Source organism: Brassica oleracea, chromosome C5 (genome assembly GCF_000695525.1).
Source record: "Brassica oleracea var. oleracea cultivar TO1000 chromosome C5, BOL, whole genome shotgun sequence".
Lineage (NCBI taxonomy): Eukaryota > Viridiplantae > Streptophyta > Magnoliopsida > Brassicales > Brassicaceae > Brassica > Brassica oleracea.
This window is the reverse complement of record NC_027752.1, coordinates 26,437,437-26,449,976: the sequence shown is the minus strand read 5'-3', so window position 1 is coordinate 26,449,976 and position 12,540 is coordinate 26,437,437. Positions and strand designations below refer to the sequence as shown.

The 12,540-nt window shown below is 40.9% G+C and overlaps 1 protein-coding gene across 1 annotated transcript; it reads left to right on the top strand.

Moving 5' to 3' along the window:
* The first annotated feature begins 5,739 nt into the window (after positions 1–5,739).
* Positions 5,740–9,501, top strand: LOC106296081 (microtubule-associated protein SPIRAL2-like). Its single transcript, XM_013732130.1, has 6 exons — positions 5,740–6,593; positions 7,112–7,303; positions 7,666–8,256; positions 8,346–8,451; positions 8,526–9,130; positions 9,209–9,501. Exons 1-6 carry the CDS (start codon positions 5,952–5,954, stop codon positions 9,404–9,406), a joined length of 2,334 nt encoding a protein of 777 aa, XP_013587584.1. The 5' UTR covers positions 5,740–5,951; the 3' UTR covers positions 9,407–9,501.
* Positions 9,502–12,540: the final 3,039 nt, after the last annotated feature.

Here is a 12,540-nt window from a genome sequence, read left to right as displayed (position 1 = left end):
TCGCTACATAGCGACCGAGCTCTTCCGAAACGTCAATACGACATTAGTCCATGCACCGCGGATAAATGCGAAATTTTGAAGATAATTACGAAGATCGGAAAAAAATGGAATGTCTCCATTTTTATGCTATGTCGGCTTAAGGGCAGAAGGGGAAAAGCGTAAACCGACCTAGGAGCCAGTATATAAGGAGTCCTAGGCGAGAGGCATGAGGGGAGACTTTTCTCAGAGTAAACTTAGCACTTAGAGCGATTTAGGCATATTTCCGTTTTTGTTATTCGAGCTGCGACTCAATTAGGTTATTGCCGTCTTAGGGTTTTAGAACTAGGAATCTCGCCGACAGCTCTCGTAGCCCAGGCTCTTACCTTGTTGTAACGCTCAAACGCGAATCCGGAATAAGATCTACTTTGCTCTCTTTTCGATTTCTTATACTTTATCGTTGTCATTATTGTATTCTGATTGCTTGGCGTGTGGAATTAGAAGATATCCGGGACCTCTGGGAAATTAGGGTTTTCCTAGTTTCCTTATTTAAACGGAAATCGACAGTGCAAATTTCGGTTTCCACAACTCTCTCAAGTGTTTGATCCTCACCCACTCACGTGTTTCTCTCAGAATTTGGATGGTCACACAAACAAGTTTCCACTCAAGGTTCTAAGAAGAACAAATCAAAATCCCAATGGACGATTTCCAAGCAAACATGAGGAAATTTCTTAAGAGAGAAAGATAATAGATTTTGGTTTGGGAATCTGTTTTAACCACCTCAAAGGCTGGATTTCTCCTCAGCCAGCAGGCTTTCTCTTCCACCACCAATCCACAAAATCAAACTTTTTTTTTTATATCAAATCGTAGAACTTTTCTTTCTTTTTTTTTTTATAAGTGGATGGGAATGAGGGGGCCGGATTCAAGAAAGGTAGAAGAAGAAGTGTTTATGAAGAAATGGAAGATGAGAAGATGGAATGATTCAGAAGATACCAGACAAGTGGCTCTGATACCACTTGAAGGACCCTAAGATCGGTTCACTCGACTGGATCAGACTTGATATGAACTCCGGATGGAGAACTAGATGGATTGAAGGGTCGCACGAAGGTTGCGGAAGAGCCTTCGATATTCCCGACTTCAATTGGTGCTTGATATGACTCACAAGTCCACCAAAAGAAGAATCTCGAACCGTTGCTTGATATGACTCACAAGACCAACGAATTTGAGAGGTATTTGCTTGGATATGACTCACCAAGAAACAAAGAAAAGTTCTAGACAAAGAACAAAGAGTTTAACTCAAAAGCTTAGACAAAATCGATTGCTTTATTACTTAGAAGAGATTACATACTTATTGAGTTTTGTAGTCAAAGACAATAAATAGAATTGTAGGAAAACAAGACATAGAAAATATAAACTTGACTAGATCTGGTCAAGGCACGGAAAATGGAGAAGACTAGTCAAGATGTCCGTTCAACTCCTGTCCAAATTCATCCGAGCTAGATGTGTCCAAGTCGGAAAGGATCAGCACATGAGCGGGATGATCAGCAAGGGCCGCGGGACGTTCGGATAAGAAAAGTTGTGTTCCAGCGTGGCCCAAATCTTCTGAGAGCTTAAGGATCCTTGCCTTAGAGAAATATCCAAAGGAGAAGTCAATGATCGGATCGAACAAGGAAGCAAGATCATCATCACAGTCGCCGGTGCATGCGGTACGAGCCAAACGGGCCAAAAGAGAGAAGCTATGGTCTGAATCGGAATTGGCTCGTCCTAAGTTGATTCTGGCTTGACCATCAGCCTTAGCTTGTCGAGTTGGCCGGGAAAGACGAGCTTCAGTTCGGTCAGTTCGATCAACTGGTCGTGGATCTGGCCGAAGCTCCAATCCGGACGTTCGCGGGTCGATCCGGTGCACGGCCCGATCGGTCTGTCTGGTCTGGTCGCAAGAGTGAACCTCAACTGGGATGTCTGGAACATTCTGATCTTCATGCTGGTCTGATTCGTCGGACTGGTCCATGGGCTGGGGCACATCATTAAGTCTGTTCGATCTGATAACGCACCCAAGCTCAAGTTCACTTCATTCTTCAAGGAGAAAGGGATAATACCTTTTCACTCTTGTCCTGAGACTCCGGAACAGAATTCTGTAGTTGAGCGCAAACACCAGCACATATTGAATGTTGCTAGAACCTTCATGTTCCAGTCACAGCTACCATTGGCATATTGGGGAGATTGCGTGTTGACTGCGGTATTTGTTATCAATCGAACACCTTCTTCTCCTCTCCTTGGCAATAAGACTCCGCATGAACTCATCACTGGTAAGAAACCTTTGTATGATCAGATAAGAACTTTTGGTTGTCTGTGTTATGGCTCCACATCACCAAAACAAAGACACAAGTTTCTGCCTAGATCAAGAGCATGCGTATTCTTGGGGTATCCTTCTGGCTACAAGGGTTACAAGTTGTTGGATTTGGAGACACATCAGGTTTCTATTTCCCGCAATGTAATCTTTCATGAGGAGATATTCCCTATGGCTGCTAGTCCATTATCTGAAGACGGCTTACAACTCTTCACATCACCACAACCTTTGTCATCAGGTACATCAACTACTTCACCACCATCAGATATTTCTTCATCTTCTAATCTTTCCTCACAAATTTCTACTAGGATCAAGAAACAACCTGCTCATTTACAGGATTATCATTGTTTCAACTTGGATTCGACTCTCACATATCCTATTTCATCTTCATTATCCTATTCTAAAATCTCCACATCTCATTTGTCTTACATCAATAAGACAATAACATCACCAAAATCCCTATTCCTCATTCATTTTCTGAGGCAAAGAATGATAAAGAGTGGTGTGAAGCAGTAGATAAAGAGTTTGGAGCAATGGAGGATACAAATACTTGGCCTATGGCTGCTAGTCCATTATCTGAAGACGGCTTACAACTCTTCACATCACCACAACCTTTGTCATCAGGTACATCAACTACTTCACCACCACCAGATATTTCTTCATCTTCTAATCTTTCCCCACAAATTTCTACTAGAATCAAGAAACAACCTGCTCATTTGCAGGATTATCATTGTTTCAACTTGGATTCGACTCCCACATATCCTATTTCATCTTCATTATCCTATTCTAAAATCTCCACATCTCATTTGTCTTACATCAATAAGACAATAACATCACCAAAATCCCTATTCCTCATTCATTTTCTGAGGCAAAGAATGATAAAGAGTGGTGTGAAGCAGTAGATAAAGAGTTTGGAGCAATGGAGGATACAAATACTTGGTCTGTCACTACTTTACCAACTGGGAAGAAAGCTATTGGGTGTAAGATGCTATACTCATTGAAGTTCAATGCAGATTGAACTCTTGAGCGACGGAAGGTTCGTTTAGTAGCTAAGGGATTTACACAGAAAGAAGGCCTGGACTATACAGAGACGTTTTCTCCTGTTGCTAAGATGACAACAGTCCGTTTTCTACTGAAAGTGGCTGCTTCCCGTAATTGGTTTCTTCATCAACAGGACATCTCTAATGCATTTTTAAATTGTGAGTTAGATGAAGAAATTTATATGAAGATTCCAGAGGAGTATGCAGAGAGGAAATGTATCACATTGCCAACGGGTTCTGTTTTCAGACTACACAAATCAATTTATGGTCTAAAACAGGCCTCACGTCAATGGTTTATTAAGTTCTCTGTTGCTCTGTTACGTTTGGGATTCTCGAGAGCAACTGGTGATCACACTCTCTTTCTCAAGACGTTTGCTGATGGAAACTTCCTTGCAGTGTTAGATTATGTGGATGACATTATTGTGGAAACAAATGTTTCCATCTCCAAAGGATTGATTCATGATTTGTCTCAACAATTCAAATTGAGAGATCTTGGCGTCCTGAAGTATTTTTTGGGTCTTGAGATAGCTCGGAGCAGTGATGGCATCTTTATTTGTCAGAGAAAGTATGCCTTGGAGACTCTTACTGCAACAGGAATGCTTGGATGTAAGCCAATCTCGACTCCTATGATTCCGAATCTTCATTTGTCTATTGATGAGGGGACTCCTATTGAGAATCCAGAGATGTATCGCAGTCTTGTTAGTCGGCTCATGTATCTCACGATCACTCGACCGGATATTACATATGCTGTCAACAGACTTTGCCAATTCTCCTCTGCTCCTAAGTCACCTCATCTTCAGGCAGTTTATAGAGTGTTGCAGTACATCAAAGGAACTATTGGACAGGGTCTTTTTTATTCAACTTCCACTGACTTGACTCTGAAGGGCTTTGCTGATGCAGATTGAAACTCATGTCGTGATAGTAGACGATCAACTTCAGGCTTGTCTATGTTTCTTGGTGATTCGTTGATATCATGTAGATCACAGAAACAAGACACAGTCTCATGTTCTTCAGCAGAAGCAGAGTATCGGGCTTTATCTCAAGCTGCGAAAGAGATGGTTTGGTTGATCAAGCTACTTACTGATATGAAGGTACGATCACCCACTCCGATCTTATTTTCTGATAGTACTGCCGCTATCTACATTGCTACAAATCCTGTGTTCCACGAACGAACTAAGCATATAGAGAATGATTGCCATTTTGTTCGGGAACGGCTTGATCGCGGTACACTCAAGACTCTTCATGTTCGAACAGCTGATCAGGTTGCGGATATAATGACTAAACCCCTGTTTCCTCATCAGTTCAATCATCTTAAGTTCAAGATGAGCCTTCACAACATTTTCGAAAGGGGGCATTTTGGTGTACATACCCGGTTTACTAGTTTAGATGCTAATTTAACTTAGTGGTTTAGTCCTGGTTAGTGTACAGCTTACTATATAAACAAATGTAAATGGTCATTTCTAAATCAGAAAAGATATTTTGTATAACAAACTTCTTCATCTCTCCCAAAAACTTGATCGTAATAATCTATTTGTGCAAAACAGATGGAGTAAAAAAAAAACCAGTTTTATAGTTTAGTGTTCCACCTCTGGATTTCAGTATTTGCCGGCCAACAAATCATTATGTGGCATGTAAACTGTCTTTAGTATTATAAATTCAAAACTAATGGAAGATTCTGGTTTCTTATATCCTAGAAAAGCTATTTTTGTCACAATTCTGTAGAAAAATCTGAAAATTAGATTTTGTTTCCAGTTAATTATATACAAATCCAAAACTAAAATTCTTCATAAATTCAAAGTCTTCTAACCTTTTGCGATCGGAATAAATGTTTTTCCCTAATATGTAAAGCAAGATATTTGTAGATATTTTTCCTAATTTAGCCTCTTTCTTGTTTTTGAAGATTTTATTTTTTTGGTTTATTCTAGAAAAGCTAGTTTGTCTCAAACCGTAAAAGAACAGCTAAACATATTTCCAACTTAATAATTATCTGAAAAATAATTAAAAAAAAAAGATTAAGAAAATCTCCATTTTGTGGAAGTCTCCTTAGTCCAGTGGTTTAACTAAGGATTCATTAGTGTTTTTACACCAGGATGTTCAGGATTCAAACCCCAGAAAACGCAAATTATGCAGATTATAGAGAAAAAAAATTACAAAAAATCTTCGGCATGGTGTATGGCGTATCATAGAACATGGATCTCATAGGACCGCTCAGAGTGATGCAGTCAGACGTGCATTTTCATATGATGGTAGAATTGTCGGTTGTAAAATCGTCTATGTAATATTTCTCTAATAGCATAATTAATCAGAGTTTAAAAAAAAATCTCCATTTTTGGCCAAAAAAATATCTCCGTAATTCAAAGTATAGGAGAATATTTGAAAATAATCCAATTTGCAAAAACAAATGGATAAAAACAACAAGTAAGCATGAAGCATGACATGGCAAAGACGTGGTCTCCACTCTCGCCGGGAAAAAAGAAGAAGAGAAAACCCAGACGTCCGTTCTTCTTCCTTGTCCTCTGACCTTTATTTCTTGTCTCCATCATTGCAATGTCTCTCTTAACACCATAGCCACTACGAAGGTACCTTCGATGAAACCTTCCTTCCCCTTCAGATCCTCGTCACACTCGGCAATGGTGGAACAGAAACAGAGGATCCTAACCTCCCTCGCCAGAATCGGCGATCGGGACACTTACCAGATCGCAGTGGACGACCTCGAGAAAGTCGTCCTCTCCGTCTCCGACTCCCCCGAAACCCTCCCGGTCCTCCTCCACTGCCTCTTCGACTCCTCCGCCGATCCTAAACCTCCCGTGAAGCGAGAATCCACGCGCCTCCTCTCCTTCCTCTGCCTCACCTACTCCGATCTCACCTCCTCGCAGCTCGCCAAGATCATCTCGCACATCGTTAAGCGCCTCAAGGACGCGGACAACGGAGTCCGGGACGCGTGTCGCGACGCCATTGGCTCTCTCTCGGAGAAGTTTCTGACGGAGGGGGACGGTGGTGGGGCTTCGATGGTGGGGCTCTTTGCCAAGCCTCTGTTCGAGGCTATGGCGGAGCAGAACAAAAGCTTGCAGTCTGGTGCTGCCATTTGTATGGGGAAGATGGTTGATTCTGCGACGGAGCCTCCCGTTGCGGCTTTTCAGAAGCTCTGCCCTAGAATCTCTAAGCTTTTGAATAGCCCTAACTATCTTACTAAGGCTTCTCTCCTGCCTGTTGTTGGAAGCTTGTCTCAGGTTTGTTTGCGCAATGTGGCTAATCTCTTGTCCGCTTCCTTAAATGTATTTATGTGTTCAACTGCAACTTGGTCTCTAGTTTTTGCTACTTGTGTTTGGAATTGGGATTGGCTTCTCTGTGTGAATAAATATGCTGAGAGTTTTGGAATATTGGTTAACGTGATCTAGAAATGTTTCTGTGGCATTGGACTGCAGATAAGCTATGTTCTGGTCTCATTTACTAGAGACATGACATGCAAGTAGATTGGTGTATCTAAATTTCATTGCTCATCTCTGATCTGCTTGGTGCTTAAATCTATTTTTTGCTACTTGTGTTTGGAATATATGCTTAGAGTTTTGGAATCTTAATTTATGTAATCTTGAAATGTTTCTCTGGCATTAGACTGGAGAAAAGCGGTGTGTTTGGTCTTAATTTGCTCTAGAGGAATGGCATGAAAGTAGATTGGTGTGTCTGAATTCATTGGTCATTTGTGATCTGATTGATGGTCAAATCTACTGGGTATCTTACATTCTTGCAGGTTGGAGCTATTGCACCCCAGAGCTTGGAATCATTGCTGCACAGCATCCATGAGTGCCTTAGATGTACTGATTGGGTTACTCGTAAGGCAGCCTCTGATGTCTTGATAGCCTTGGCCGTCCATTCTACCAGTTTGGTTGCGGACAAAACGGATTCCACTCTTACAGTTCTCGAGGCCTGTCGTTTTGATAAGGTGAGAACGCCGTTTATCATTTCATTCTGTAAAACTAAGCTCCTAGTCCTACAGTCGTGTGAATCTCTTTAAAGAAACCGTTTCACGTTTTACCATCCTAGCTTATAACAGTTAGCAATAGGTATGATTTTTGTTCTCTGGTCTTTATCTAAGGCTAGAAAAAAAGAAGAGGAATAGCAGATGTTCGTTGTACATTTGTAGTGTTCCTATGTGCGAAAGAATTTGCATAATATGCGATCAGATAGAAAACAAGAGATACATTTCGTCTTTGTTTTATATATCCATCAAATTATTACTTTTTCCCACATTTTGTTTTTGCATAATTCCAATAAGTGGCTGGCTATATTTGCTTTGTCTTGCAGATAAAACCTGTTAGAGAGAGCTTGTCCGAAGCACTAAACGTCTGGAAGAACATTGCCGGGAAAGGTGAATCTGGAACATCAGGCGACCAGAAGGATGTGTCATCTGAGCAATGTACGTTGGAAACAAATGGAGAAACCGATCCGGTGATGCAAGGCTCTTCAGATGACTTGAGCAGTAACTCAGATTCCATCTCGAAAGCAGTTCTCTTCTTGAGGAAGAAAGCACCTAGGTTGACTGGCAAAGATCTTAACCCAGAGTTTTTCCAAAAACTGGAGAAAGGAGGTTCTGGAGATATGCCTGTTGAAGTTATTCTTCCCTCTAGGCAAAAGAACTCATCGAACTCAAACACAGAGGATGAATCAGACGCCAATCCTTCAGTATCGAGGAGTCGGCCAAAAGGTTTGTGCAGAATAGCAGGTGCACATCCCAAACAACGACATTTTGGAGATTTTGCAAGAGCATTTGAGACAGATGAGACCGAAGTAATCCAGGCGGAGGCATCATCTGAAAGCAGAGGGAATTGGCCACCTTTACAGAGACAGTTATTGCACTTGGAGAGACAACAAACCCACATAATGAACACGCTGCAGGTACTGTTCTGTTTTTTTAAAACCTATAAAGGGATTCGCTTTGAAGTAGTTTCACTCGTAAAAGGTAAGTAACTTCCTTACCATTGCAGGATTTCATGGGTGGTTCACATGACGGCATGAGAAGTTTGGAGAACCGTGTGAGAGGTCTTGAGAGGATCGTTGAAGAGATGTCAAGAGAAATGTCTATACAATCAGGCAAGTATAAATTAACTTGTTGCATCCCTTTGAAGAAAGATATTTATTAGTTCCTAAAATGACATTTGCTTCAGATGCGAGGGGAAAGGCGGGTGCACCACGGAGGTCTGATGTGGATGGATGGGATGGTCCTAGCTATGCTTCTTCGAGAAACGCTCAGACCAGCTCGAGAAGAACACGTGGCAATGGTCCTATGGAGTCCGAGCACTCAGGTAACAGTAGAAGAGCATGGGACAAAAGCTCTGTACAAATCAGGCTAGGTGAAGGACCTTCTGCTAGAAGCGTATGGCAAGCTTCAAAAGATGAAGCTACACTCGAAGCTATACGTGTGGCTGGAGAAGACGGTGGAGGAACGTCAAGGACAAGGAGAGTATCTATTCCCCAAGCAGAAGCAATAATGGAAGACGATGACGATGATGACCGTAGAGGACAAGAGCGGGACCCCGTCTGGACTTGTTGGAGCAATGAGATGCACGCACTCCGAGTTGGTGATACAGATTCTGCATTTGCTGAGGTGTTATCAACCGGTGACGATCTTTTGCTTGTCAAGTTAATGGACAAAACAGGTCCCGTTCTTGATCAACTGTCGTGTGATATTGGAAACGAGGTTCTCAATTCTATTGCACAATTTCTCCCGGATCATACTCTGTTTGACGTATGTCTATCTTGGATTCAACAGGTAAAAACAAAATCCTTCCTCTTCTTTCCGAGATACATGTGTTACTAATGCTTTCTTCTTTGTTTATATTATCTCCAGCTGCTAGAAGTAAGTGTAGAAAACGGAGCAGGCTTTATGGGAATACCATTGGAGTTAAAGAAGGAGATTCTGTTGAATCTACATGAAGCTTCTTTAACAATGGATCCTCCTGAAGACTGGGAAGGTCTAGCTCCTGACCATCTTTTGTTGCAATTAGCATCTAACTGGAACATCGAGCTCCAACATTTCGACCAGTAAAATGTTTTTAAAACACATTACACTGTACAAATGTGATGATTCTTTCACTCGTGCAAACAAATGTTCTTTGATGAATTATGATTCTTTTATGACAGCTACAATACATCTGCAAGGAACTATGCTAATCCAATAAGACAAGAACAAAATCAAACTAAGAAATGATAAGATTATGAGAAAGCCAGCAGATTACACAATTAGGAAGACTGAAAAAACAGAGTATTGCTGCATAAAGCAAGTGATACTACAAATCAACTTGTGCTGTTACAAAGACATAAGACTCTGGATATGATCCAGACAAGAAGAGCAGTATGGTCCTTTTGATCCCAATTTTAAAACCCGACTGTAACACTCCTGATCCGGATCGAATTAAAGTTAATAAGTTTGGCGAGCACCAATCAAACAAGAACATCCACGACGAACTAAAGAACTTTAACTAGATCGAAGATGCTATTATCTGTTTCCAAACATTCGACCCGAGGTTCCCTGATCATATCCCAAATCCCCAAGGTTAAATGTCCAAAACAGGTTTTTTAGTGGTTCCAAGTTAAGGCTTTGCAACCCGAGTTTGAAACCGTTAGTTGGTTCGTCCCGGACTAGGACTAATATCATATGGAAACCCAAACACTTTCACAATCCTTTGTTATTCATGTAATAATTTGAAATACATTCAAACGATATCAATAGATCCGAGCGGTAATTGTAAAACACACATATTACAATACATACTTATCTAAAAAAGGCACAAACACTACGCTAGCAGGTCCTTCGCAATCCAAGATACTCCTATGGTTACCTGCAAAACAAAGAGTCTAGTGAGCAACTAATTTTCTCAGTGAGTCAGGTTCCCTAACAATTAAACCATCCCCCCAATGCATCAATTATAAAGCAGTAAAGATCAATTATTTCTAGCAATATGCAATTTCAAAAATGGAAGCAATCAAGTAACCCACGCATCCACCCTTCACTAGTGGTTAGATCATTACCGATCATCGAGGATTGCCTCTCGCAATTGGTTCCTATCTCGATATGAAGTCTATAACACATCCCTTCTTGCACCCATTGACTCTAAACACAAAGTCTAAAAAGCCGGTGGCCCGGATAACACACTTGCCACATCGTCATGCAGTTATACGGTCGAGGGTACCTAGCCCTATCACACGTTTCTTTGCGTCCTGCCTGGAACTGATTTTGGTAAGGCCCCGGACAAGGCACATGTCTCAAGTGGACACCAATGACTCTCAAGACACTCGGCTGGACCCTCACGGATCAAGTCCGTGGATTTACGGGTTTCCCCGTTAAGACATGATCAAACATTTTATACTATCTGAGCCGAGGCCCAAAAAATATAATGCAGTATATGCAACATAACATTTATGTATCACAAACATGTTATACCCCTCGACCCGAGGCCCGAACGATATAATTCAATATCTTTCACAAGCATCAATCATTTTCATATCATTATATATCTAAACATGCAACCTAGCAATGCATCAACCAATACTCTTGTTTTGCAGGCGCTAACTGCACACACAACAATCGTAACCCATAACCGAGACTCACCTGGGTGATCAAGTGATTTAGCCTTGCACGATATCCTTATCGGATTCTATCACCTCTATCTCGCAGCCGGCACAACTTAGAGCTTCTATCAAACTAATCCTAGAATAAAAAGATTCCCGATGTTCCATCAGTCGGAACCAGGATATAAACCTGAATCTAAATAAAAGAAAAGCTAAAGAGTAGAAGGTTTACCGTAAGGTTTGGGTGCTCTCAGGTTTCCTATTGTCGAGTTTTAGTGTGGGGAGTGTGGGGGTATTTATAGGTGATGGGAATGACCACGTCCAATCAATAAGATACATATTTCCAGCTTCTGGAAGGAGTATAGAAAGCTAGGAGTATAGAAAGCTGCTGCATCCTACAGCAGCTCCCTAACACACCCGATACATCATAAAGGGACCCAAACGAGCCATATTTAATTCTGAACGCCTCGTTGTCTCATCTGGATTGATGAAGATGTTTCTCATTGGCCAAAACCTTGCTTTCCCAGACCTAAATACTTCTAAAATAGGTCTAAGGTCATTCCTACTCTGAAAACTTAAATTAAAATTTTCCTAAATTTCTAGAATGATCTAAGCCGAACCGCAAGCGTTTCTAACCCGCTAAATTTTCCTAAGAATCTTCAAGTGCCATTATTTCTTAGGAACCTCCACTTCAAATGGAAGAACCTCTTAAGAATCTTAACATAACTTGGCCTCCCATAACATGATATTCAGTTGTTCTCTCGACATCACTTGCGGTCTTTCCAATCTAGTGTTTTGCAATCATTTCTTAACCATCGAAGAAACAGTGCAACTGATAATTTGACTGACTCGATGTGTAATCTGGCAACAACTAATTTTCTAAGTCCTTTGTCCTTTGAACTTAGATTTTTCATTCTCGAACACTCCCATTTCTACTTGTGGCTTGTCGGTGCTTGAATTTTCTGAAACCTTAATGTTCTTCCTGGCATTCGACTTGATGTAGTATTTCCTTGTGTCAAACTCATACCAAAGCTTTACCCAAATTTATTCACCCGTTAGAATCATGGTTGCTCATCAAAACCATTTAGACTTGAATTTTTCTTATTCGTCCATCCATCTGTTATTTTCGTTGTCATACATCAACCATTTTCTCTTCCACCATTCTTTGGCTTCGTCCATGTAGTTATTCTTATTAAGGGTTATTACAATGTCTTTCCAGAAAAAGTCCTTTTGGTATCCAAATATCTAGCTGGGATCAGTTGATCCTCCTAACCATCACACTACGTTTCTTCCTCAATCTTGCATACTTCATTTTTCTTTTGCTTGCGCCCCGTACCATCAGATATTATACTTCATACGCCATTTCGGTACTTCCACTACAAGAAAACATATTTATTACAAGGGTCATATTCCTTGTTAATTCATTGTAATAGAAGGGTTGCAACGAATTAACAAGGAATAGTGTTTCGTTGTAAAACGCACGTCGTAATGCAAGATTCGTCGTAAATTTCATGTAACATTTACGACGAAATAAATTCGTTGTAAAAGCGAAAGAGAGTATTTCGTCGTAGTTTCGTAGTTACGCTTCATCGTAAAAGACTCGTATAGTTT

What these genes read in the sequence shown, in the direction of transcription:
- LOC106296081 (XM_013732130.1), top strand. Translation starts at nt 5,952, where the DNA reads ATGAAACCTTCCTTCCCCTTCAGATCCTCGTCACACTCGGCAATGGTG. An exon ending in AGGCCTGTCGTTTTGATAAG is followed by an intron (nt 7,304 to 7,665) that starts GTGAGAACGCCG and finishes TTTGTCTTGCAG; the next exon opens with ATAAAACCTGTTAGAGAGAG. An exon ending in ACATAATGAACACGCTGCAG is followed by an intron (nt 8,257 to 8,345) that starts GTACTGTTCTGT and finishes TTACCATTGCAG; the next exon opens with GATTTCATGGGTGGTTCACA.